Source organism: Acinonyx jubatus, chromosome E2, assembly GCF_027475565.1.
Source record: "Acinonyx jubatus isolate Ajub_Pintada_27869175 chromosome E2, VMU_Ajub_asm_v1.0, whole genome shotgun sequence".
In the NCBI taxonomy this organism is placed as follows: Eukaryota; Metazoa; Chordata; class Mammalia; order Carnivora; family Felidae; genus Acinonyx; species Acinonyx jubatus.
Window position 1 is genome coordinate 34,339,456 of NC_069396.1, and position 22,651 is coordinate 34,362,106.

At 42.5% G+C, this 22,651-nt stretch overlaps 1 protein-coding gene across 1 annotated transcript in view; it reads left to right on the plus strand.

The window, feature by feature from the left end:
• The first annotated feature begins 944 nt into the window (after window positions 1–944).
• The window catches only part of LOC128313255 (tigger transposable element-derived protein 1-like), a 44,353-nt gene continuing 22,646 nt past the window's right edge, over window positions 945–22,651 (plus strand). The window contains exons 1-2 of the mRNA XM_053210756.1: window positions 945–1,366; window positions 6,315–6,388. Coding sequence (XP_053066731.1) covers window positions 1,314–1,366; window positions 6,315–6,388 — 127 coding nt within the window. The 5' untranslated portion in view covers window positions 945–1,313. The remainder of the gene's footprint in view (window positions 1,367–6,314; window positions 6,389–22,651) is intronic.

Genomic DNA, 22,651 nt, shown 5'->3' on the forward strand with positions numbered 1-22,651 from the left:
AATTGCTCACCCACAGGATCTAGGGAGTGTTACTGACTCCCTAGCTCTGCTTCTCTTGGTCTTGGTTTTACATTTCCACAGCTCTTCTTAAGCTGCGTGTCTAGCATTAATATACAAAGCAGGTTCTCAGTGAGTGTTTGCTGAATTGTTGCATAAGAGACTGGATGCATCATGACCTCATCGCCACATATTCATCTCCAGCCCCATGCCAGATGGCTGTCATCCATTGTAGGCAGCCAGTTATTGCTTCCAGAGCTGCAGCAGGGACTCTCCTGACCTTAACAGTGAAACAGGCGTTTTAATCAGCCACAGAAGTCATAACCGACCCAAGCACCTTAGCTGTCCACTTTTGGACACTGGTCCTACTAGTAAATGAGGACATCTGGGAAGAACAATAAATGGATCAAGGCTCACTCTTCTGATATGAAGAGTCTTTTGTTACCTTGTAGTTCAGGCTGTGCTTGATTAAAATTATCCATCCACAGAAGTCTTGACTGAGCCTAAATCCCTCACATTACATTTAATTCCATGTGTTATGATTCCAACACATTTAGTAGATAGAAGACTCAGTCCACAGATGCCTGAGTACAGGAATTTTATTTGCTTTGAATGCTGAACTCCCATCCCACTAGGTCAATGAAGAAGTCAATCTCAGCCACAAAAAGCACCCCAGATTTTGCTGAGCTCCTGGTGCTTTAGTCATTAAGATAATCATCGGTGCTGTTTGCCAAATATGCTGGCCCCCTTTCCCCTTTCTGGGCCATGGTATGATTTCACTTCCCACGTCCCCTTTTGCTGGGTGGGGTCTGACCACTCTGACTGATGAGTTGAGAATAGAAGTGATGAATCTGATCCTTGGCCCGTGAGACTGGAAGCTTTCTGTACCTCACACTCAGAGCAAAAAAAGTTTAATAGTGGGAAAGCCTTGGGCTTGGATTAAAATTCTTGAATTAAGACCTACTGTGGGGCCTGGGGCTAATAACTTGATGTGCCTGAATCATCATTTTCTTACAAAATGGTGCTTGGGATGCTTACTCTAGAGGGTGTTTGAGGATTAAGTGGAATGTTCTTTGTAAGACTCATAGGAGAGTGCCTAACATGGAGTTGGGGCTTAACCAATAGGAGTTACCTTTTGCTAGCCAGTTATAATCTCAAATTATCTCTCTTCAGATGACTTGGAAGAGGTGTATGTAGCACTGGGCTCTAGATAGCTAATGTTTCCCTCAAAGTCTGCCAGATTCTAATGCAGAGTCATGTCAGAGCACAGAACCAAATAAGACATTTACTGGAAAAGAAGCAGGCAGCTGCTGGAAATGTGCTGGTTCTCTGTGTCAGGTTGCTATTTCAATGGACTTTTAAATGTCAGGTGAGTGTTTTCCTCCTGCTTTTTGACCTCACCAAGATCATTGCTCTGTGATCCCAGGTGGAAGGGGTTGGCATTCTTGATTCACTTGCAGGCTACACTCTGTGACTTCAAGGGGATGTTAATTAGGTCTATGCATTTAGGCAACATCAAATCTCTAGACCTGGAGGTTTGTATGGATTATATTCTTAAGAATATGTATCTATGTATGCATCTATGTATTCATTCAAAGATATTTATCTAAGACCTTATTATTCATCAGGCCAGGCACTGTTCTAGAGTCTAGGGATACAAGGATAAACAAAAGACATAAATAACCCTCTCCTCATGAAGTTTAGATTCTAGAGGGGGAGACAGACAATAAGCAAGATAAGTGAGTAAAATAAAAAGGATGTTAAATAACGATAAACGTCAGAGAGAAAGACTATAGCATTGAAAAGGAATAAGAAATGTAATTTAGATAGGGTGGCCTAGGAAGGCTTCATGGGAAGGAGACTTTTGAGCATATCCAGGTATCAATAACCCACACTGTGAAAATGCCCCTGCCACGCCCCTTCCCAAACTGTCATTCTGATAAACTAAAAATAATGACCAGGATGTGCATGTGACTAGTACTAAGAATAATCAGGGAAAGGGTGAACAGAAAAGAAGGACAGCATGGTAGGAGTGTTGGATGAAGAGATGATCCTGAAAGGTGGAAAAATACTTATTCATTCAATTGTTTGCCACAATAGGTATCATTCATATATATATATATATATATATATATATATATATATATATATACACACATATACACACACATATATATATGATATTTTAAATGTTAAAAAAAATTATAACTAAGCCCTATTCTGTGTCAGATCCTTTCCATGGTGCTGAAATCCTCAAACCTATAGAGTACCTACTGTCAAGGAGTTTATGATCTAGTTGAGGAGAGAGATCCAGATAAATATTAGTAATAGCAAGCACTTACATAAGGTGCACTGCCTGTCAAGCCCTATTCTAAGGCTTTATGTATATTACATCACTTAGATTTTACAACAACCTTATGAGATAGGAATGACAATTATTTCTATTTTGCAATGAGGCAACCAGGAAAGAGCGAGGTTAATTATTTGTCTCAAGTTCACACACCCAGAAAGTAACAAAGGCAGGAATCTGAGCTCAGCAAACTTGCTAAAAAGTCTTTGCGCTTAATTACTACACTGCATGTCTATAAACAAATAAAATGTATGATTATAATACAGAATGATAAGTGGTACGGAAAAACTTGTACTTTATTACATCACTGATATGGAAAGAGATGGAAATAATCAGATTGTAATAAAGGGTTAAGGATTTAGGTATGGGAAGAAGAAATTCTCTTGTGCTCACTTTTCTGGGACTGGGGCATACCTAGCTTGCCTAGGAAGAAAGAAGTCTGGATGTTGAAGGCTGTCAGAGAGCAGAAGAAAGAAGCAGGAGGGTCCTTGTTCACACACCAACTCTGTCACCCTGTGGGAACTTGAAGTGTGTCAAGGAGGAGCTGTTAACAGTGTTTGTTTCTGGTAAACACCTTTGTTGCTCGAATTGACTATTTTTAAACTTTTCAAGCTGAGCTAACTTCAGGTGTGACATTTCAAAGCAGTTGCCCAGCTTTCTATTAGGTGAATGAGTGGGGAGGAGGATGGAGAAGGAGAACTGGAGAGAATTTATTAGACTTCAGGATATGGTAAGCTAGAATTTAGGAGTGGCACTTAAGCCATCTGGTATACATCTGCCAAGACTGGTGTGGCAGAAAGTAAGAAAGAGGTGGTTACAGTGGAATGGAACATCCTTTATGTATCTTCTTTCCTCAGTTTAACAAACATTTATCATGACTACTGGCTCTTTTCTCAGATTTGTGCTGGGTCCCTACCCCCTACCCCCTGCCCAAGATGCACTATATGTATCAGTAATAGTAATTTCTGATATATATTCATTTCCTGTACCTCTTATTTTCCTGGTCAGTTTTGAGTCTCAAAGCTAACTTTTTAAGACTGTAGTTAGGTTGTCAAAAGGAAACATATTTTCTAAATTCATAGAGCTGTCCCATTTATAAATCAATAGGCAGGCCTAGCTACCTTAGACTCTAGAGCTTCATTACTGACCATGTTAGAAAAAATTCAGGAGCTGGTATAAAGAGAGTGTCCATTAGGAAAGAAGGAAAGAGACCTTCCTGTGAGAGAAGATAGAGGAAGGGAAGCAAGAAGTCAGCAGTGGAAGTTCTAGATGACCCCTGTGGGAGAGGTTGTGGAGACTTAGGCAAATACCCCCATAAGTTTGGATAACTTCCACTTCAGGAAAACTTGCTTTTTATTTCTTGGGATTTAGTCTGGAAAATATTACAAGCCTCTAAGAAAAAAATTTCATGTTCAGCATGGACCTGGGACAAGTTGGTTCCACATAGTTTGTAGCTTGGACTAACGGGGAATTATGTAAGAAGGGAAGATGGCTATCATTAGCATTTCTCAAACATTCCTGCCTCTAGTGTCATGGAAGAAGTGCAAAGATTTGATAGACTTTTAAAGGAGATTGAGGCTGTTAGTTGAGTTGCATTGCAGGCCCCCTAGATCTTGACTGGGGCTGTGTCTCTTGGGACCAAAGAAGGTTTGGTTATTCAGGGCACTATACAGTTTACCACCATGACTTCAATGGCCACCTCCAAAATAGGCAGGCCAAAAGGCATATGAAAAGATGCTCAACGTCATTCCTCATCAGGGAAATACAAATCAAAACCACACTGAGATACCACCTCATGCAGTCAGAGTGGCTAAAATGAGCAAATCAGGAAACTATAGATGCTGGAGAGGATGTGGAGAAATGGGAACCCTCTTGCACTGTTGGTGGGAATGCAAACTAGTGCAGCCACTCTGGAAAACAGTGTGGAGTTTCCTCAAAAAATTAAAAATAGATCTACCCTATGACCCAGCAATAGCACTGCTAGGAATTTGCCCAAGGGATACAGGAGTGCTGATGCATAGGGGCACTTGTATGCCAATGTTCATAACAGCACTTTCAACAATAGCCAAATTATGGAAAAAGCCTAAATGTCCATCAACTTACAAATGGATAAAGAAGATGTGGTTTGTATATACAATGGAATACTACTTGTCAATAAGAAATAATGAAATCTGGCCATTTATAGCAACACTGATGGAACTGGAGAGTGTTATGCTTAGTGAAATAAGTCAGGCAGAGAAAGATAGATACCATATGTTTTCACTCATATGTGGATCCCGAGAAACTTAACAGAAGACAGGGGGGAGAGGAAGGAGGAAAGAGAAAGTTACAGAGAGGAAAGGAGGCAAACAATAAGAGACTCTTGAATACTGAGAACAAACTGAGGGTTGATGGGAGGTGGGGGAGAAGGGAAAGTGGGTGATGGGCACTGAGGAGGGCACCTGTTAGGATGAGCACTGGGTGTTGTATGGAAACCAATTTGACAATAAATTACATATAAAAGAAAAAAAAACAAAATAAGCAGTCCAGAACCTCCTCCCCACCATTCTCCCAAAAGCATTGGGTCCTGAAGCTCCTGCTTCAGCATCACTAGGCTACCACCCCAAAACCCCCTTGAACTCAGCATTATCTTTGAAAAACAAGAGCCAGAGAAGGTGAAGTGAAGATAGTCCTGATTAAATATTGAAATCCCTACAAGTTTACCTTAGAATGTCAGTAGGCCTTTGATACTGATATATCCATTGGAAAATTTAAATTCCTCATTCCCCAACACCATTCAGCAGGATGGGATTTACAAGAGACTTCACTCAGTTCCAAAATATAAAGAATGCTCCATTTTTGCATATTTGAGTGTGGTCTCTGAATTGTTGACCTCACAGTTTAGTCCAAGTGAGGGGATGAGACATGAAACAAAAAGCAAGGCAGACAAGGAGTTGTAGGTACCAAGTGAGTGGGGGAGACAACAAGCATGTTGAAGTTCTCGGGGGAGTGATCCAATGGAAAGTTCCTGTGAACAGGAGGAAGGTGCCTTGCAGCAGGAGGACCTGAGCTGCCTCATGAATGCAGAGTGGGATTGTGGTCAAATCACATCCTACCTTGGGGACTCAGGACTGGAAGTTGTGCCACTTCTATCTGCCCTGACTGGCCCATTGGTTCTTGTGAGATTCAAGTGATATTGTGAAATCCAAAAAGCCATGAAATGAAGATAGTTTCAAAAATTAAAAAGAGATTCAGATGTGCTAAGTGGCTGGCATGCCTCCTGAGGACTTTTCCCCTTTCACATAACCAGGAGATGACCCTCACTGGTAGGTCCCTGTGCTTGGCACAGAATAAAGATCATAGCATGAGTTGTTCCACTGCTCCCTTCTGAAATCTGAGGGCAGAGAAGCTTCTTCCTGCTTGAGGCTGATAAACACTTGACAAGCACATGGTGCCCTTGGAGGAGAAGAAGGTGGAGGGGGTTGGAGGGTGGGAGTAGAATGAGAAGGCAGCTAGACAGGGAAAGTCCAAAGCCTGTGAAGAGCCTTTACTCACCCTACCGTGTGCAGGCTGTGAAGAAGGCAGGCTTTCACTGTTCTATTTTAGAGGCCTCTGGGGTCATGTCTTGAGGAACAGGGCCCTTACTGACGACAGCCTTCTTTATGAAGCGTTCACACTCTTGTCTCATGTGATCCTCCCACCAACCCTAAGAGACAAACTAAGTAAAACCCATCATTCCCCAAAACACCAGAGAAGCAAAATAGAATGAGGTTTTCCTTAATGATCCTTTCTACTCATCTTTTAAATCATAAAAATGTCAAAATTAGAGAAGAATACAGAGTATTTTGCTTAACATATGCACAGTCACCCCCAGAATGAGTGAATTTTGATATTTTGTCATACATGCTTTAGCTTAAAAATTCATTAAAGGCACAGTCAAGTTTGCCTTTTCAAACCTTTACAATTCCATATTTCTCTCCCTCCTCAGAGAGAAAACCATCATGAGGTCCATGGCTAACTTTGCTTTTCATGTTTCTATCATTTGTGAATTCATAAACAAAGGTAAGGTATTACTTTACATACTTTGAAATTTTCTCATGAATGATACCATATAGAATATATTATTCTGCAACTTGATCTTTCCAATCCCCATTTTTTAGAGCTCCTTCTGTGTTCGTTCATGTAGTTAGACTGCTGTGGGCTCCCATAATTTGTCCTTCCAAAATTTGTATGTTGAAGACCTAACCCCTTAATACCTCAGTATGTGGCTATATTTGGAGTTAGGATCTTTAAAGTGACAAATAAGTTAAAATAAGGTTATTAAGATGAGCCTTAATCCAGTATGATGCGTGTCCTTATAAGAAGAGGCAATTTGGACACAGACACACACAGAAAGATCATGTGAAGAAACAGGAAGGAGACAGCCATCTACCTGCCAAGGAGAGAGGCCAGGAGCAGATCGTTCTCTCAAGCCCCTCAGAAGAAACCAACTTTTCAGACATCTTGATCTCAAACTTTTAGCCTCCAGAAGTGTGAGAAATAAATTGCTATTAAGACACCCAGTCTTTAGTACTTTGTTATGGTGGTTCTAGCAAACCAATATCGACTCCATTCCACAAGGATATATTAGTGGAGGGCTACTGGCTATTTATGGACTACGATGTCACTTCTTCCTGGAATTTGTGGATTTTATCAGAGGAAGTTACAAAAACCATGTTACTGTCTCACTGAAGTGCAGTTGTAGATACTGGACATTTGGGGTAAGGGATCTTCCCAGTGCCCCATAATTATCTCCAGGAAATTGGCCTTTATAATGATTGCACAGAAGGTCCTAGATTAGAGACTGCTACATCAATGGCCATATCTTATTAGCCACTGACTTCTAAGTTATTTCTAATCTGCTCTCCCAGAAGCTGGTCTCAGTTCAAGAGATCAGCATGAAAAGTAAAGAACACATTTCGAAAGCTTCTTATATAACACAAAGCCTGTACTGCAAGTCCCAAGAAAGCAGAAGACACTGGTCATACATCATGAAGCCAGGCTTGTGACATCATGCATCATTTTTAATACAGCAATTGTGATGCTTTGGAGAAGGGTCTACATCTCTAACACTGGCCCACAACCCAAAGAAAATACCTGGATAGATTCCATCTAGTAAAAGGCCAAGAAAGCCAGCAAGGCCTAAAACTGCTTCACATTTGTTCATAGCAACCTTCAAGGACTGACCTTGTGGCCTTGCTGCAAAGGGATGAAATAACAATGGATGAGAAAGCTCTTTGCTGTGTTGCAGGAAGCTTGTGAAGAAACGAGAGTCTGCTTGAAAATTCGACATTCCTTTGGTGTCCAAAGTATTTAATATACTCAGAGAAAAAGGAGGTATTTGGCCTTTTTCGGAAGTATTTTGGAGGCATTTGACAATGGTGAAAAATTGGAAACATCATACATGTCCACAGAAGGAGGTCTTTAAAAGTGAAATTTGTTAAATAAAATAAAATACAGCATATATATGCCAGTACAGCCATTAAAAATGGTATGTAATGGCACAGAAAGATGTTGAAGAAATGGTGTTACTCGGGGGAAGAAAAGATTAGTTTTTAAATAGGGAGTACATTCTAACTCCATTTTGTCTTTTAAAATAATATATTTATAAGGAAGAGACTAAACAGTTACACAGAAAAATACCTGGGTTATCTCTGAGTGGTAGGTTTATAGATGCTTATGGACTTTCTTCTTGCTTCTCCTTGTGCGATACACACACACACACACACACACACACACACACACACACAGGCTTCACAAAGAGGAATTTACTTACTCTGGACTTTAGTCTCTCTCCATATCAAGACAGGGAACTGCACCAGGTGATCTTTAATCCTCCACCAGTTGTGACATTTCAGGACTATGATTCTGAGGGATGGAAAATTAGTTGGACTTAGTGAGGTAAAACATGATTACGAGAAGCCTGTCTACTTGATTAAAATAATTAAAAACAAAAACAGCTGTTGGAGGACCCTGGCTGCCACACCGAAATAACCCATGGTCTTTCACGATGTGTTGCTGTTGTAAAGAAAAACTGATAGCTCACAGTTACTAAATACATATAGGCTTGGCACCGTGCCAAGGATTAGTTACATGAATCATTTTCATGACTCCTTATGATAATTGTACAACACAGATGCTGTCATTGTCCACGTGTTTCAGATGAGGGGGCTGTGAATTCAAGGGGTCAAGTCAGAGACCAAAGTCAGCAACCAGAAGGGAGCAGAGGGTGGATTTGAATACACAACAGGAATCCATCGGCCACAGCCTTAATCTTTCTCTCTGCTGCCGCCTAGTGGGGCACTTCCCTCACACCCATAAGGTGCCCCAAAACTTACAGCAAGAGCAGGGACCTAGGAGGCAAATGTCAACCTCTTGGGTCAATGGCATCAGCAGAGAAAGATGAACTTGAGTCTCACTCAAATAAAGCTACTACACAAAACCAAGAGCTGAGTTTAGTAAGAAAACACTGGAAAGATCAAAGTCTCAATGCAGACTCAAGGTGACTGTACATGAGTGCAGAATTGCTACTAACAGAGGACAAATGAGAGAAATAAGCTATGTTTCAATGTTTGCATTTTCTTAAAAAGCATTATGTAAAATTTTGTATTATAGATGAGTCTAAGGAGTCATGTGATACTTTAATAGAGTGTTTTAGTTTCAAAAGTATGAGGTACTGGCTTGGGGCTGTGCTATTCCACCCTTGTCCTGCTCTGCTCTATGTCATAGGGCAGGGTGACCCAGGTTCCCATGCCAGCTGACTTCCATCTGGGCTCAGCCAAAGGTAGCACTGTTGGGGAATCAAGATGATTGGAGGAAGAGAGAAACCAGGCTATCACTCCTCCACTGCCTCTAGCAACATCCCTGCTAAAGGCATGTCTCCTCTGAGGTTCTGACTCTTACTGGATGAACTATACCACATTTCTAGCTTCTTCTGGGTGACCCAAGACCTGGGGCCTGAAATCCCACCTCCTCCCATTGTCTTCCTAGTCTTGTAAGGGTAGTAGGTCTTTGCTATTGCTAATCTCTGGCTAGACTGTCATCCTTTACTTGGTTTCTATGTTCTTCCATGCCCTTTATAACCATAGTTCCCTCTGTGTGATACATGAGAGTGGTTTCTTTTTTCCTGATTGCATTCTGATTGATACATTCCCTCAATTATCAATTTCTGAGATATTCTACCATCAGCAATACCTGCCATTGGAGAAAGAGTGTGAGGTAGCATAAAGGAACTTTGAGGAAGGTTCTATAATAACATAATAATAGGTGATATTAATACCAGCCAGAAGTGTCAGGTATGACATTTAGGTTGGCCATTAAAGGATGAGGGAGCTTGAGGAGATAAGAGCATTGTGGATGGGGGATCTGTGCAAACAAAGGCATGATCAATAAGAATCCTGGTCTTATTGTAAATAATTCATGGGTAATAAATGAGAAAATGGAGGAAAAGTGTCTGACTCTGTGTATGAAAGTTTCTCAATCAAGGTGCATCTGAAGGTGGAGATGTGTAGGGAGTGTCAGGGAAATAACAGTCAGTGGATGTTTCTAGAATGTACAGTTGGAGAGTGCTGGAAGGGGTAAACCAGGAAGGGTATGTTAGGGTCTTACAAAATACCAGCTTAAAGTCTGGGCTTCATCTTAAGGCAACATTAGTCACCACTGACACCCAGTACCTAGCACCTGAAAGGAGTTCAATCAATGTTGTTGAATAATTGAGAAGTTACTGACAATTTTGGTAAAGGGGCGGGGCAAAGAGTCATGCCCTGCAAAGTTCGTTCTGGCAGAAATGTGTAGACTGGCATGGAGTGGGGAGAAAGCAGTTAGAAAGCAATCAATTATGGGCTTGAGGAAGAAGCAGATGTGTTAGATATCAAAAAATTGGAGTTGCAGAGACTGGGGGGATAGAAATGCCATTGTGACTACATTCATGTTGATCAAGCAGGAATCCAAAGAGGGCAGGGATGGGGGAGATGGGGAGATGCATATTTAGTGGTGACAATTATTTAATACCCACCCTTGGATCTTCTGGCCTTTTCTCTCCTGTTATTGTAAAGACATTCATTTTTCTTCAAACCCAATAAATTATTCTCTGTCAGCAAGCTGGGGGGATGGGATGAAGAAAAGATCTCGGTTTGCTCTTGGCTTTTCCTCTGTCTAGTCCAAACACTGGAAATGTCAAGTTTGCTCACTAATTAAACATGTCTGTCTTGGACTGCACTTGTATCTTTCACTGAGAAGGTGTAGATTTCCAGGGAGACATTACACATTCATGTTTCCAAATACAGCATTTCGAAATCTCCCCATGTGACACAAATACCAACTTTGTGAAAGTGTCTCCTGATGGGAAAGACACCTGAGTAAGGCAGCCCAGTTCTGGGAGGGAGCCAGGGTGTTCTGGGTGTATGCCCTTTAATTTATTTTCTGGGAGAGCCACTCTGGGAACCTCTATAGGGCCAGCCCTGGGCCTTTCTGGATTTTCATGAATCCTACTGCACAGCTGGTGCCTCCCAGGACCGGGTCATGAGAAATTGTATCCTCTGGTCAGGTTGTAACTGTCCTTGCCACCATCCTGGTATCTGGGTGGCCAGGAACTGACAATTTGCAATTATATCTCTGGTCATGATTTTGTAAAGCCTTACTTGAATGCTATGTGGGATGTATCATTATCACCCACATTCCACAAATAAAGAAGTGTGGCTTCCAGCCTTGAAATCCTTATAGAATGTGATTCATTGCTTGCATGTTTTCTAGGCGCTAACTATATGCTGGACATTGTGTTAGGTGCTGTAGATATAACTGTAAACAAGACTGACATGGGGGACCAAACGGGGCTTTAGTCTGGTGGAGAGTGAGTAAGCAATTAAGTACTGAGGAATCTGAGAGGCTAGATCACTTGCCAAGGACCAGCTACTGCTGCTTAAGTGGCCATGCCTGCCCAACTTTAAATTGTAGGTCCTTCTTCTTGGACAGTAAAACATGGACCTTCACAAGGGAGCTGAAGGCAGTGGATGCCAATTGAATCATGTATGAGGAAAAGGAAAAGGAGAGCTGAGGGGAAATGACTGGAGTCGTATATGTGTGATGACATTTCTGTTTTGCTGGCCAGAGTGCCAGGCAAGGTTGACTTTGTTGGAGAAGGTCATCCCAGGATAGCTCCAAGGCCTTTCTCCTCTCCTTACCATGTGGTGAGGGCTGGAGAAAAGCCTCAAGGCCGTGGGAAGACAGGGTGTTCAGCCAACTCTCCTGGACCTGTTTTAAGACTCAGAATCTCAGCTTGCCCATCTGAACATGAGTATTTTTATTAGTCACTAGATCATGAGTTCCCAGCCTTTGGGATTCCATAGGCCAATAATATTGTTTAATCTGTGTGTGTCTGGGAGAGGAGAGAGTTCAAGTTAGGATTAAATATATGTTTGTATAAAACCCCACTGTCTACTACTATCAGCTCTTGTTAAAGAAAAGACATTTTCACACCAGGTAAGGAATATAATTTACAATAATACAGAATTAGAAACAACTCTTGAAATGGGATTATTTAAAAATATCTCACTTAGTTGTCATTTTTTTCTCATTTCTCTGTGGACTATGATGAAAACTGCACCGTGAACCAGCCCCATCTTTGGACCCAGGCCCAGCAGCTGGGAAGATAGTCTCTAGGCCCTTTTCAATTGTTTGAGGCTCAAGGCATCCCTGAGACAGCCTGGGGTCTGCAGCTATTCTTGGAAGCAGACATGTCCTGGCTCTATTCCATTCGTGGGTCACTTCTGGAAGCCTCTGTCTGGTCTGTGATCACCGAAATGGCAGTGTCCTGCCAAAGCAGCTCCCTCCAAGCCCTGCCATATGGGGGCTGCATTTCCACTGGGTCTGGAAGCTCTTTTGCTCATAACATCAGTCTCTACTGATAGATTTGTCCCTGTCACACTATTTACTGAAACTAGGCCACTTAATTAAAAGCAAGAGCTTTGGCATAAACTCCAACAGTGGCTTTATAAATTCCAAGCACTGTAAAGAAACCAGATGGAAGAGCAGGTCAATTATCATGGAGGCCAATGCTCCCATCCTTTCAAAGACTCCTCATTCATGGAGGCACCTGGTGTTCTTGGGGGGTGTGGATGTTATTCCCACTGTGGGCTCACCGTGAACATAAGACAGGTCCACCTTAGCACAAATACAGTATGCTTTCCTAGGATAGTCACATCAAAAAGTCAATGATTCCTATATGCACCTCTCAAGGGAAATGGAGCTAATATGAGAGAAGGGGGTGTCATATGGGGCAGATGTCCTGTCAGGGGAGAGTTGGGCTGGAAGGAGGTATTAGGAGACCAAGAAGATCTAGAAGGTCATGAGGCAAAGCTCCAGGGTGTTAAGCAGCATTAGCTGGGCACCAGCTCTGGATCTGGCACTGTGGGTTTGTGCTAGGGAACTTCCAGTGTCTTCTCCAGATTCACACCCCACCCTTCCCTACTCTGCTCCATGTCTGAGGCTGACCCCTTAAGAACTGCATCATCAGCCTCTCCTGACCTCTGGCTTCTGGTTGAGTTTGGTCATGGAAGCTGCCATTTGGACATGGGAAGATGGGGGGAGAAAGAAGTCAGGGTTTTTATTACTCCTGATCTCTCTCTGCCAGCTCACTGTAGATGACTCTAGAGGCTACAGGTCCTATCTCATGACCCCTGCCATACAATCCTCTCTTCCTTTGGGACACCATTCCTTCTTGGATCCTCAGGTATAGGGGAGGGAATGGCCATCTGCTTTGGCTAGCCCTAGATGCTGTACTATCCTTTATTAATTTATTCATGTCTTTAAACCTTATATACTAGTTTCTTTAGTAACTCCTCAGATTATCCAGTCTGAATGAGCCAGTTCTTGACCACTGGGACCTGAATGATGCAGGGGTATTTATGAATGTCAGAAATAAGCAAAACACTTTATTCTCCCTCTGGGAGTTTACAATGGAGTTGAATGGAGGTATAAGCAACAAATAGAAAGGACACAGACACTCCTACTAGGCAAAGTCGTCTGCATGAGATCCTCAAAGCATCTGATTAGAGAAAGGGGACAGGATCAGGGGAGGCTTCTGAGACAAGGCAGTGAGTGCCTCGGGTGGGTCTTAGAGCAGGTCAGCATTTAGGGAAGTGGGGAGGTGGAGATGGTATGCTGGGTGGGAGAACAGCCTAGTAGAGGAACAGGGGTCACAGCCACATGGGCATGGAACTCCACTTCTGCACCTCGGTGGCCAGAAGGGAAACAAACTGGGGAAGAAGAGAAACATTTGAAGAGGTAGAGGAAGCATGATTAGCTTGGGATTTTGTCAATTAAGAGAACCAAGTAGGCTCAACTGTCTCCCTCCTCATGCATCCAACATGTGGGTTCTGCTTCTTTCAGGCTCATTGTCTCCCATCTCAAGGCCTCAACTTGTGCTCTTCCCTTGGAAGAGTATTGTTCTCATCACTGAGATTTCATATCAAATACCCTATTTCTTAAGAAGCCTTCTGTGATAGGCAGCCTCCAAGATGGTGCCATGGTACTCCTCTCACGCTATTTATAATATTGTGTAGTCGCTTCCTATTGAGTGGGTGCTGCATTTGGTGATTTGCATCTAAGATTAGAATAAGATGGAAGTATATGTGTGTGTGCATGTGTGCACGTGTGTGTCAGAGACTAGATCATAAAAGGCGGTATAGTATTCCCCTCTCTATCAGATCACTTGCTCTGAGGGAATCCAGATGCCACACTGTGAGGTTATTCCAGCTGTCCTGTGGAGATTCCTATCTGGCAGGAGCTGAAGCGTTCTGGCCCATAGAAACCAAGAGAACGTTTATGTTGGATACTATTTTGTTAAGTAAAGTTCTTATTCTCCTACCTCTAGAAATCAGACTCTGGCTATACCAGCTAGAGATTCAAAGGTAGCCTCTGGCATCAGATCAAAATGCAGCTAAGCTTTTTAAACTATCTGAATGACCTTGGGTAAAAGACTTCACTTCTCTGGGCTTCAGTTTTCCATCTATGGAATGGAGTAATGATAACACCCCCCCCCCAACCAGGTTTCTTTGTGAAGATTAATGAAGCTGGGCAAATAGAAAATTTTACATACTGAAGGTGATCACTGAACAACAGTTGTTGTTATTTTGTCTTATGGTAAATAGTGCACCTTGGTGTTTTCTGGGGAAAGCTTCAAAGGAATTTTCCAAAAGAATTACACTTGAGGTGGATGACCAGTCTGACAAAGTGACATCTGCTTTGGCTTCAACAATGAACTTCCCCATCCCCAACTCAGGCTCTGCTTCCACATTCATGCCAAAGGGATTAGCTCTCTCTGGCCACAATCCTCCAGGGGCCGATTTACACAAAGCAAATATAATTGATATTAATGGACACATAATGATTCCAAGACAGTTGGTAAAAATGACAAACTTCATTTGATCCATTTAAAAATGATGGAACGAAATACGTAAATGGTGTTATCAAGTACACACATACTCACACACACACACACACACACACACACATTCACACTCATACACACATCCACACCTCCCTGAGAAGGTTAAAGACACTTAAACTATCATGGGAAAGAACACAAAATATTGCAAGGGGATTTAGAGGCGAGCAATAGAAGAAAACATAACGTACTGTAAATTAAAGTCATTTATAAAGTGCAACTGGCATCCAGATAGAAAGAAAAAATGATTAGTCAGCAAAAGTGAGGTGTTTTGTTATTTATTTACAGAATACTTCAATGGAACAGGAGAGAATGTATTTATTAAGGGATTGCTGGTGTACAAATCCAAACATATTAATGTCAGGCACTGAGGACATGTAACTAACTTATTTGCCTCAAACTGATTTTGTTTGTTTTAAGCCTACAAGGCCCCTTTGGCATTCTTTGGAGAGTCTGCTCTCCCATGAGTGTAGATATGGTTAGCTCTGGTACTGGCACTGCCTGGCTCTGTGGACACACAGGAGTGAAAGGGTCACTTCTGGAGGTCACCATAGCCCACCCCAACCCCTCTTGCACAGCACTGCTACACTTACTCATCTATGCTGACATGCTCCCTGTGCTGGATTTTTCTGTCCTGTGTCTTGAGAGTGAGCATGGCTGTTGGTATTTGAGAATCAACGGGTTTGGTGCATGCCCTCTGACTCTTGCTTTCAGAAGGAGTATGTGGTTCTTTGGTATCAAGCGGGGTCTTTTGGGACACTAATTGAAGCAGAGAATAAGTGCAGATAAAAAGTAAACATAGATCATTTAGCACAGAGTTTGGCACCTAGGAAATACTCAATAAATGATAAATGATGATGATGAAGAGGAGGAGAAGTAGGAGGATTATATAATGAAAGGTACTAATGATGAGAATGTATACCTTTTTATAACCCTTCTGTTATCTAAGCAGCTGATATGAATTTTAGAAGCATACAGAATGGGGTTTTTTTTTGGTCGTAAAGATCATGCTTTCTATAGAAGTACTACCAACTCAAAAATTAGAGCCCAACTGAGGCACCTTGGGGACTGTTACAGAAAAAAAAAAAGTTTAAACCAACACCAGCAACTGATATTTAAAGAAGGAGGCATTTCTTGGGGCGCCTGGGTGGCTCCGTCGGTTGGGCGTCTGACTTCGGCTCAGGTCATGATCTCGCGGTCTGTGAGTTTGAGCCCCGCATCGGGCTCTGTGCTGACAGCTCAGAGCCTGGAGCCTATTTCAGATTCTGTGTCTCCCTCTCTCTCTGACCCTCCCCCATTCATGCTCTGTCTCTCTCTGTCTCAAAAATAAAAAATAAAAAAGTTAAAAAAATTAAAAAAAAATAAAGAAGGAGGCATTTCCTAAGATGAAGGAGAAATAGAAGAGTCACATGACACTACCTGATATGAAGTGGTTTAACAACATGATTAGTCCATTTCTACAATAAGAACACAACTAGTGCACCCTAGTGCAAAGTTACTTCTGTACCCTGAAATGGGTGACACAGTGAGTGACCTGGCAAGTATGTGAGTGGATGTACAGGAGCTTACAATTCAAAAGACACCTCCCAATCTCAGCCTTTGGCAAGTTCTGGGAAACCCACTGTGTAAGTCAGGGAGTGAGAGCCATATTATCACAGGAGATTGGAGAATTTCCCACCCTCATGACACTTTCCCTTCACCCTCCCAAATGGCCACTTCTATTCTCTCCTTGAGTTCAGAACACCTGATGGTACTCCACTCACTAGCCCTGAGGATGAAGGCATCTTTTAATATCTTGGCATCAAGGGCATCTCTTGGCTCCTTCTCCTGGGGGAGAACTGATAGCATATCAGTTGAACAGAATAACAGAAAATTCCAGAAATCCAACATATCAACTGGGGTAAAGTGAAAGGAAAACTTTCTAAGAAAAAAAAAAACAGTGAATTGCATAGCATAATTCAGAGGCTCTGGCAAAAAAAATAATGAATACCTTCTGGAGTCTGTGGGAATAAGAGAGAAGAAACTGGTAACCAGATCAGTGCTCAGTTCATCATTGTCCAGAATCCTCCCAACCCAGTTTTTTTTTGATTTAACTTTATTTTTTATTTTTTAAAATTTACATCGAAATTTGTTAGTATATAGTGAAGCAATGATTTCAGTAGATTCCTTAATGCCCCTTACCCATTTAGCCCATCCCCCCTCCCACAACCTCTCCAGCAACCCTCAGTTTGTTCTCCATATTTATGAGTCTCTTTTGTCCCCTTCCCTGTTTTTATATTATTTTTGTTTCCTTTCCCTTATGTTCATCTGTTTTGTCTCTTAAAGTCCTCATATGAGTGAAGTCATATGATTTTTGTCTTTCTCTGACTAATTTCACTTAGCATAATACCCACCAGTTCCATCCATGTAGTTGCAAATGGCAAGGTTTCATTCTTTTTGATTGCTGAGTAATACTCCATGGTATATATATACCACATTTTCTTTATCCATTCATCCATTGATGGGCATTTGGGCTCTCTCCATACTTTGGCTATTGTTGATAGTTCTGCTATAAACATGAGGGTGCATGTGTCCCTTCGAAACAGCCAGTTTTGATGGAAGATACCCATTATCTTCAAACGTTGTAATTTGAGCTCCATGGATCAGATAACTATTTTGTTTTTGTTGTTAATTTTTTAAATGTTCATTTATTTTTGAGAGAGAGAGTGAGAGAGAAACAGAGTGTGAGTAGGGGAGGGGCAGAGAGAGAGGGAGATACAGAATCTGAAGCAGGCTCCAAGCTCTGAGCTGTCAGCATGAGCCTGACATGGGGCTTGAACTCATGAACGGTGGGATCATGACCTGAGCTGAAGTCACATGCTTAACCAACTGAGCCACCCAGGCATCCCTCTATTTTGTTGTTTTTTTTTTTAATCAGCATTTTCTCCATGGAGTAGCAAAGGATTTTGACATAGATGACTCAGATCTCTGCATTGTGTCTCTCTCTTTTTTAATGTTTATTTAATTTTGAGAGAGAGACAGAGTATGAGTGGGGTGGGGGCAGAGAGAGAGGGGGAACACAGGATCTGAAGCAAGCTTCAGGCTCTGAGCTGCAAGCACAGAGCCCAAAGCAGGGCTCAAACTCATGAACTGGAAGGTCATGACCTGAGCTGAAGTCGGATGCTTAATGGACTGAGCCACCAAGGCGCCCCTGCACTTTCATTTAGAAACACACACACACACCTATGCACACAATCACCAACTCTGCACCAGACACTACACTAAGCATCAGGGATATCAAAGTGACAATGGTCTTGCTCTGGAAAGGATACTACTCAGAATTTTAACTTCAGGGTTGAGACTGCATATCTCTATATCCTAAGAGGGTTTCAGGACCTTTTTGTTCACACAGCATGGAAAGCATTTCCTTTCCAGGGATTCTTGGTGTATTTTTAAAAATTAAAAGAGCTGAATAAACAAATGTCCAAAACAATAGTCCCTTTAGGACCCAGCTCTTACTCATTAATTTGTGTATGCTATATTGGTCTAGCCTGGGAAAGCAGAGGGCCTATGGAAGCAGAGAGCAGAGCTCTCCTGTGTACTTCCCCCTGCATAACTCAGGGGCACTGGTTATGGATAGTCAGCCTCCCTTTCCAGAACAAATTTTAGGTCCTATGTGGTGCTCTAAGATCCCTTGCTGGGTAATCAGACAGGCAAGTACCCAGGCCTTCATTTTATTTATTTATTTTTATTTATTTTATTAATTTATTTTGAGAGAGAATGTGTGCATGTGAATGCATGGGGGAAGGGCAGAGAGAGAGGGGGAGAGAGAATTCCAAGTGCTGTCAGTGCCAAGCCTGGTGCAGGGCTCGATCCCACAAACTGTGAGAACATGACCTGAGCCAAAACCAAGAGTCGGATGCTTAACCGACTGAGCCACCCAGGTACCCCTTATTTATTTTTAATTTAAACTTTTAACATGAAAGGAAAAGTATTGTCCCATGTAAATGAAAAGTGTGGAGCACCTGGCTATGGCCGAGACTGGATCCAGGTTCTCAAGACATTAGGAATTCGCCTCTGTCCCTCTCTTGGCTTCACTTTGCTCTGGCTGATTTCATTCCCATGCAGCCTTACCCCACAAGGAGGAAAAGATGGCCCCTAGAACCCCCTACTTTACATGGTCCATAGTGCCTACTAATTCCCATTGGTCTCCTGTTGCTTCATCTACCTTCCTGGTCCCTGGCCCTTGGCTCCTTTTGAATTACTACTATTTTGCTATTTCCCATCCCACATCTCATAATTTATCTTGACCTCATGCCATGACCTCATGGCCCTCAGACTGGTCAGACAGGTTTCTAGGTCTCTGTTTAATTTAATTCTCATGTTTTAAGTTGAATAAATAAGCAATTAATGATTTTAATTCTCCCTTGCAGGAGAAATTCCATCCTGTTCTTTAACCATGTTTGCTCAATGCAGGGAGAAATCCATATTCTCATATAGCATTATTTGAAGTGGGACTGGAAGGTGGATGGGTGGATTTTGAAGACGCGAAGTGGGAGATGATATTATATGGGTGCTGCCCTGGTCTTTGCTCTTCCAGTCATGTGCCCTTTCCCATGCGAGAGCGATCGTTGTCCGCTGCCTGCCAGATCAATGGGTGACATTGTGCAGGGATTGGTATTTGTTTAAGAGAAATCTCCCGACTGACCCAATTCCTGTGATGCATAAAAAAATGACAGAAGTAATATTTTTGTTCTTGCTTCACTTTCATTCATCTTATTTGATCAGGGTTGAGCAAAACTGACATCTCATCAAACTCCAAAGTGTGTTTCAGCACCAGGTTCATCGGAGGGTGGCATTTAAAACACAGACATTGCAGGAACAAATGTATTTGCCAATCCCGTCCAGCAATGTAAGCCTGACCTTTCTCCTGTAGATTTATTGACACAGGCCTGTTTTGTATCATATTTCATTATTGTGCGTGGAAGGATTGAAAGTTCTTCTCTTGGAAAACAACTCAGTTGGGGCCAGAGTGGCCAATATGCCTTCTCTTCATAGTGAGAAAGAGGGAATTAGAAAGCCAGGTACTGGCAGGATTAACACAATTCCTCAAAGAGTGTCTTTAATTAAAAAACACCCGGTACCAACAGTATGGCCCTGGAAGAAATTTCCATTTGGCATGTGGCGAGACCAGAGGAATTACACCCAAGGTTGCTGTCATTTACTTGTTGTGGGGTACATCATACATTCCTTGCATCCAAGAGCTCTGGGAATGCCCCTTGCTCAATGAAGAAATCCATCTCTGATAAATGCTCACTCAGTCTGTTATGATATGCTGAAGTGTTAGAAACCCAGCACTTCATCAGGCCAAAGAGCTGGAGAAGTTATCCATTCATGCAGTAATGTGACAAAAAAAACAGTCCAGGGGCACCTGGGTGGCTCAGTTGGTTAAGTGTCTTGACTCTTAATTTTGGCTCGATCACGATCTCACAATCTATGAGTTCAAGCCTTGCATCGGTCTCTCTGCTGACTGCTCAGCCTGCTTGGGATTCCCTCTCTCTCTGCCCTTCTCTTGCTCCTGTGCGCACTCTTTCTTTCAAAATAAATAAATAAACTTAAAAAAAAAAACAGTCCAGATATTGGAGCTGGGGATATAGCAGCGAACAAGAAAAGCAAGATCCCTGTTTTGATGGCATTTCAATCTATAATAGTCAACAGTCTGTAAGTTAATAAATGAACAAAATAAATAACTTTAGAAAGTTGGGGAGTGTCCATTACTGTGTGCAACAGAAGAAGGCAATGGAGAACCTGTGAGGCCCTAGAGTGATAGCTGCTTTGCACAGATTGTTCAGAGAAACTCTCTCCTATGGCAGAGGGTGGGTATTTGAGCTGAGATAGGATTAATGAGATGGTGCTAGCCATGTGGGAGCTAGATCAGACACTGCTCCGGTGCAAAGACCCTGAGGTGGACATGGGTTTGGCATTTTTGAGAAACAGAGAAAGCTAGGATGGATGAGCTTGGAGCTTCAGGAGTGAGGAGGGGAAGGCTCTGAGATGGGCCCGAGAGGTGGATCAGCTAAGCCATAGGAGACTTAATCCACCGCAAGGGGGGGCTATCAGAGGTTCTTAAGCAGGGAAGTTGTAGCAGCTGATTTAAACTTTTAAGTGGTTACTCTGATTATTCTGGAGGGAAACTAGTGGGTAACAGCAGAAAGTAGTTGTGTGACTGTTGAGGCGCGTTATAGCAAGAGGTGACAGATATGACCTACTAAGCCAAATACTATCTACTGAGCCAAAGTCGGTGTGTGTAAATCCGTTCTCCCCCCACCCCCTCCAGCCACTACCCACAGAGGCAGAGTGAATCCAGCTCTTTCCCGCCAATTCAGGCACTCAGGGACAGTGTTTATAACTCTGTACTACCCTCTCTTCTCTGGGCCAAAGCAATCCTATTTCTTCCAACTCTTCTCCATGTGCAAGATTTTAAATTTCCCTCATCACTCTTAACACTTTTTTGGCTCTGCTACATTTTCTTCATGCTTCTTATTAAACACAGAGCCCAACACAGAGCACAATACCTCATCTGTGGCTCATTTTGCATCCCATCTCTGCCCTAGGGAAAGCGCCCATCCTTTGGTAGAAGCCCAAGTGCTTCAGTACCTCGGATGCTACTCCTGACTGCGAGGCCTGAGTTTAAGCATCCCATCCCCCAGCTGTGATTGGTCCAGATGCGGTCACATGATCCAATCTCAACCAATGAGATGCAAAAGGACTCAGGCTGGGAATGCTGGTCTAAGATTCTCATCCTCTCGTCATTTCAACGCCAAATATTGAGTCCCAAGTGTTTTCAGCAGTCATCTGAAGACTGTGGAAGGTGAGTTTGCCTGAGAATAGACCCCCTTTGCAGTGAGTAAAGCTGAGACATAAGAGGCAATGAGAAAAAGAGAGAGGAGAAAGATTAAAGGCATGGTATTTGCACACTGGATCAAGCAATGTCTAAAGTCTAATTATGGGTAATTAAGTTAAGCGAATCGATACATTTTCTCTTTTCCTGCTTAAGCCAGGTGAGGTCTGGTGTTCTAACACTTGCTATCAAAGGAATCCTAACTGACCAATCAGAGAACAGTGGAACTATCACCTCCTTCGAACAGGGTCCTTATACCCCATTCAGTGCAGCCTGAAATTGTCACCTCTGTCAGCGGCTGCAGTGTCCTGTCAATGTCTGTTGTTTGAGCTTATAGCCAATGAGGGCCTACGCTTTCCTGTTCAGCAATTTCTTTCTCAATTTCTCTCTGAGACATCCTCTGAGGGTTTATGTAAAGTCCTTTTATGAATTTAGTATTTATTAGGCCTCCCTCTTGCACTTGACATGTATCCATTTTTGCCTGAGATGCAAACTCCTGAGAAACCAATATTATGACCCAATTGGGGGGAAACAGCAAAAAGAACCAATAAAAGCTAACAAAGCTAAGACTAATCATTGCCAAAAACACCCATTTGGCTCACTAATGGTCCAAGGGGGAGGGGGCTGTGGGCTCTGAGAGTTTTTCAGCTATCACACTTGTTCCTGGGATGCCTGGAAAGCCCTCCATTAAGCCACACAGCACAACCAATTTAAGGGGCCTCTGAGAGTCATGTCTGTGATGTGGCGTTTGCAGCTTAACTGGCTGAAATCAGAAAGCATGGCCACTCAGGAATGGATCAACTGCCTTGAGGAATGTGGGAGCCCACAAACCCAGACCTCGACCCTGCTGACCACAAAAAAAAAAAAAAAAAAAAGGAGAAAAGAAAGAAAGAAGCAGCTTACAGTATCCTAGACTGAAGAGCCAGAAGGACTGTTTGGGGGCTGCTAGTCCTATTGGGGAAAT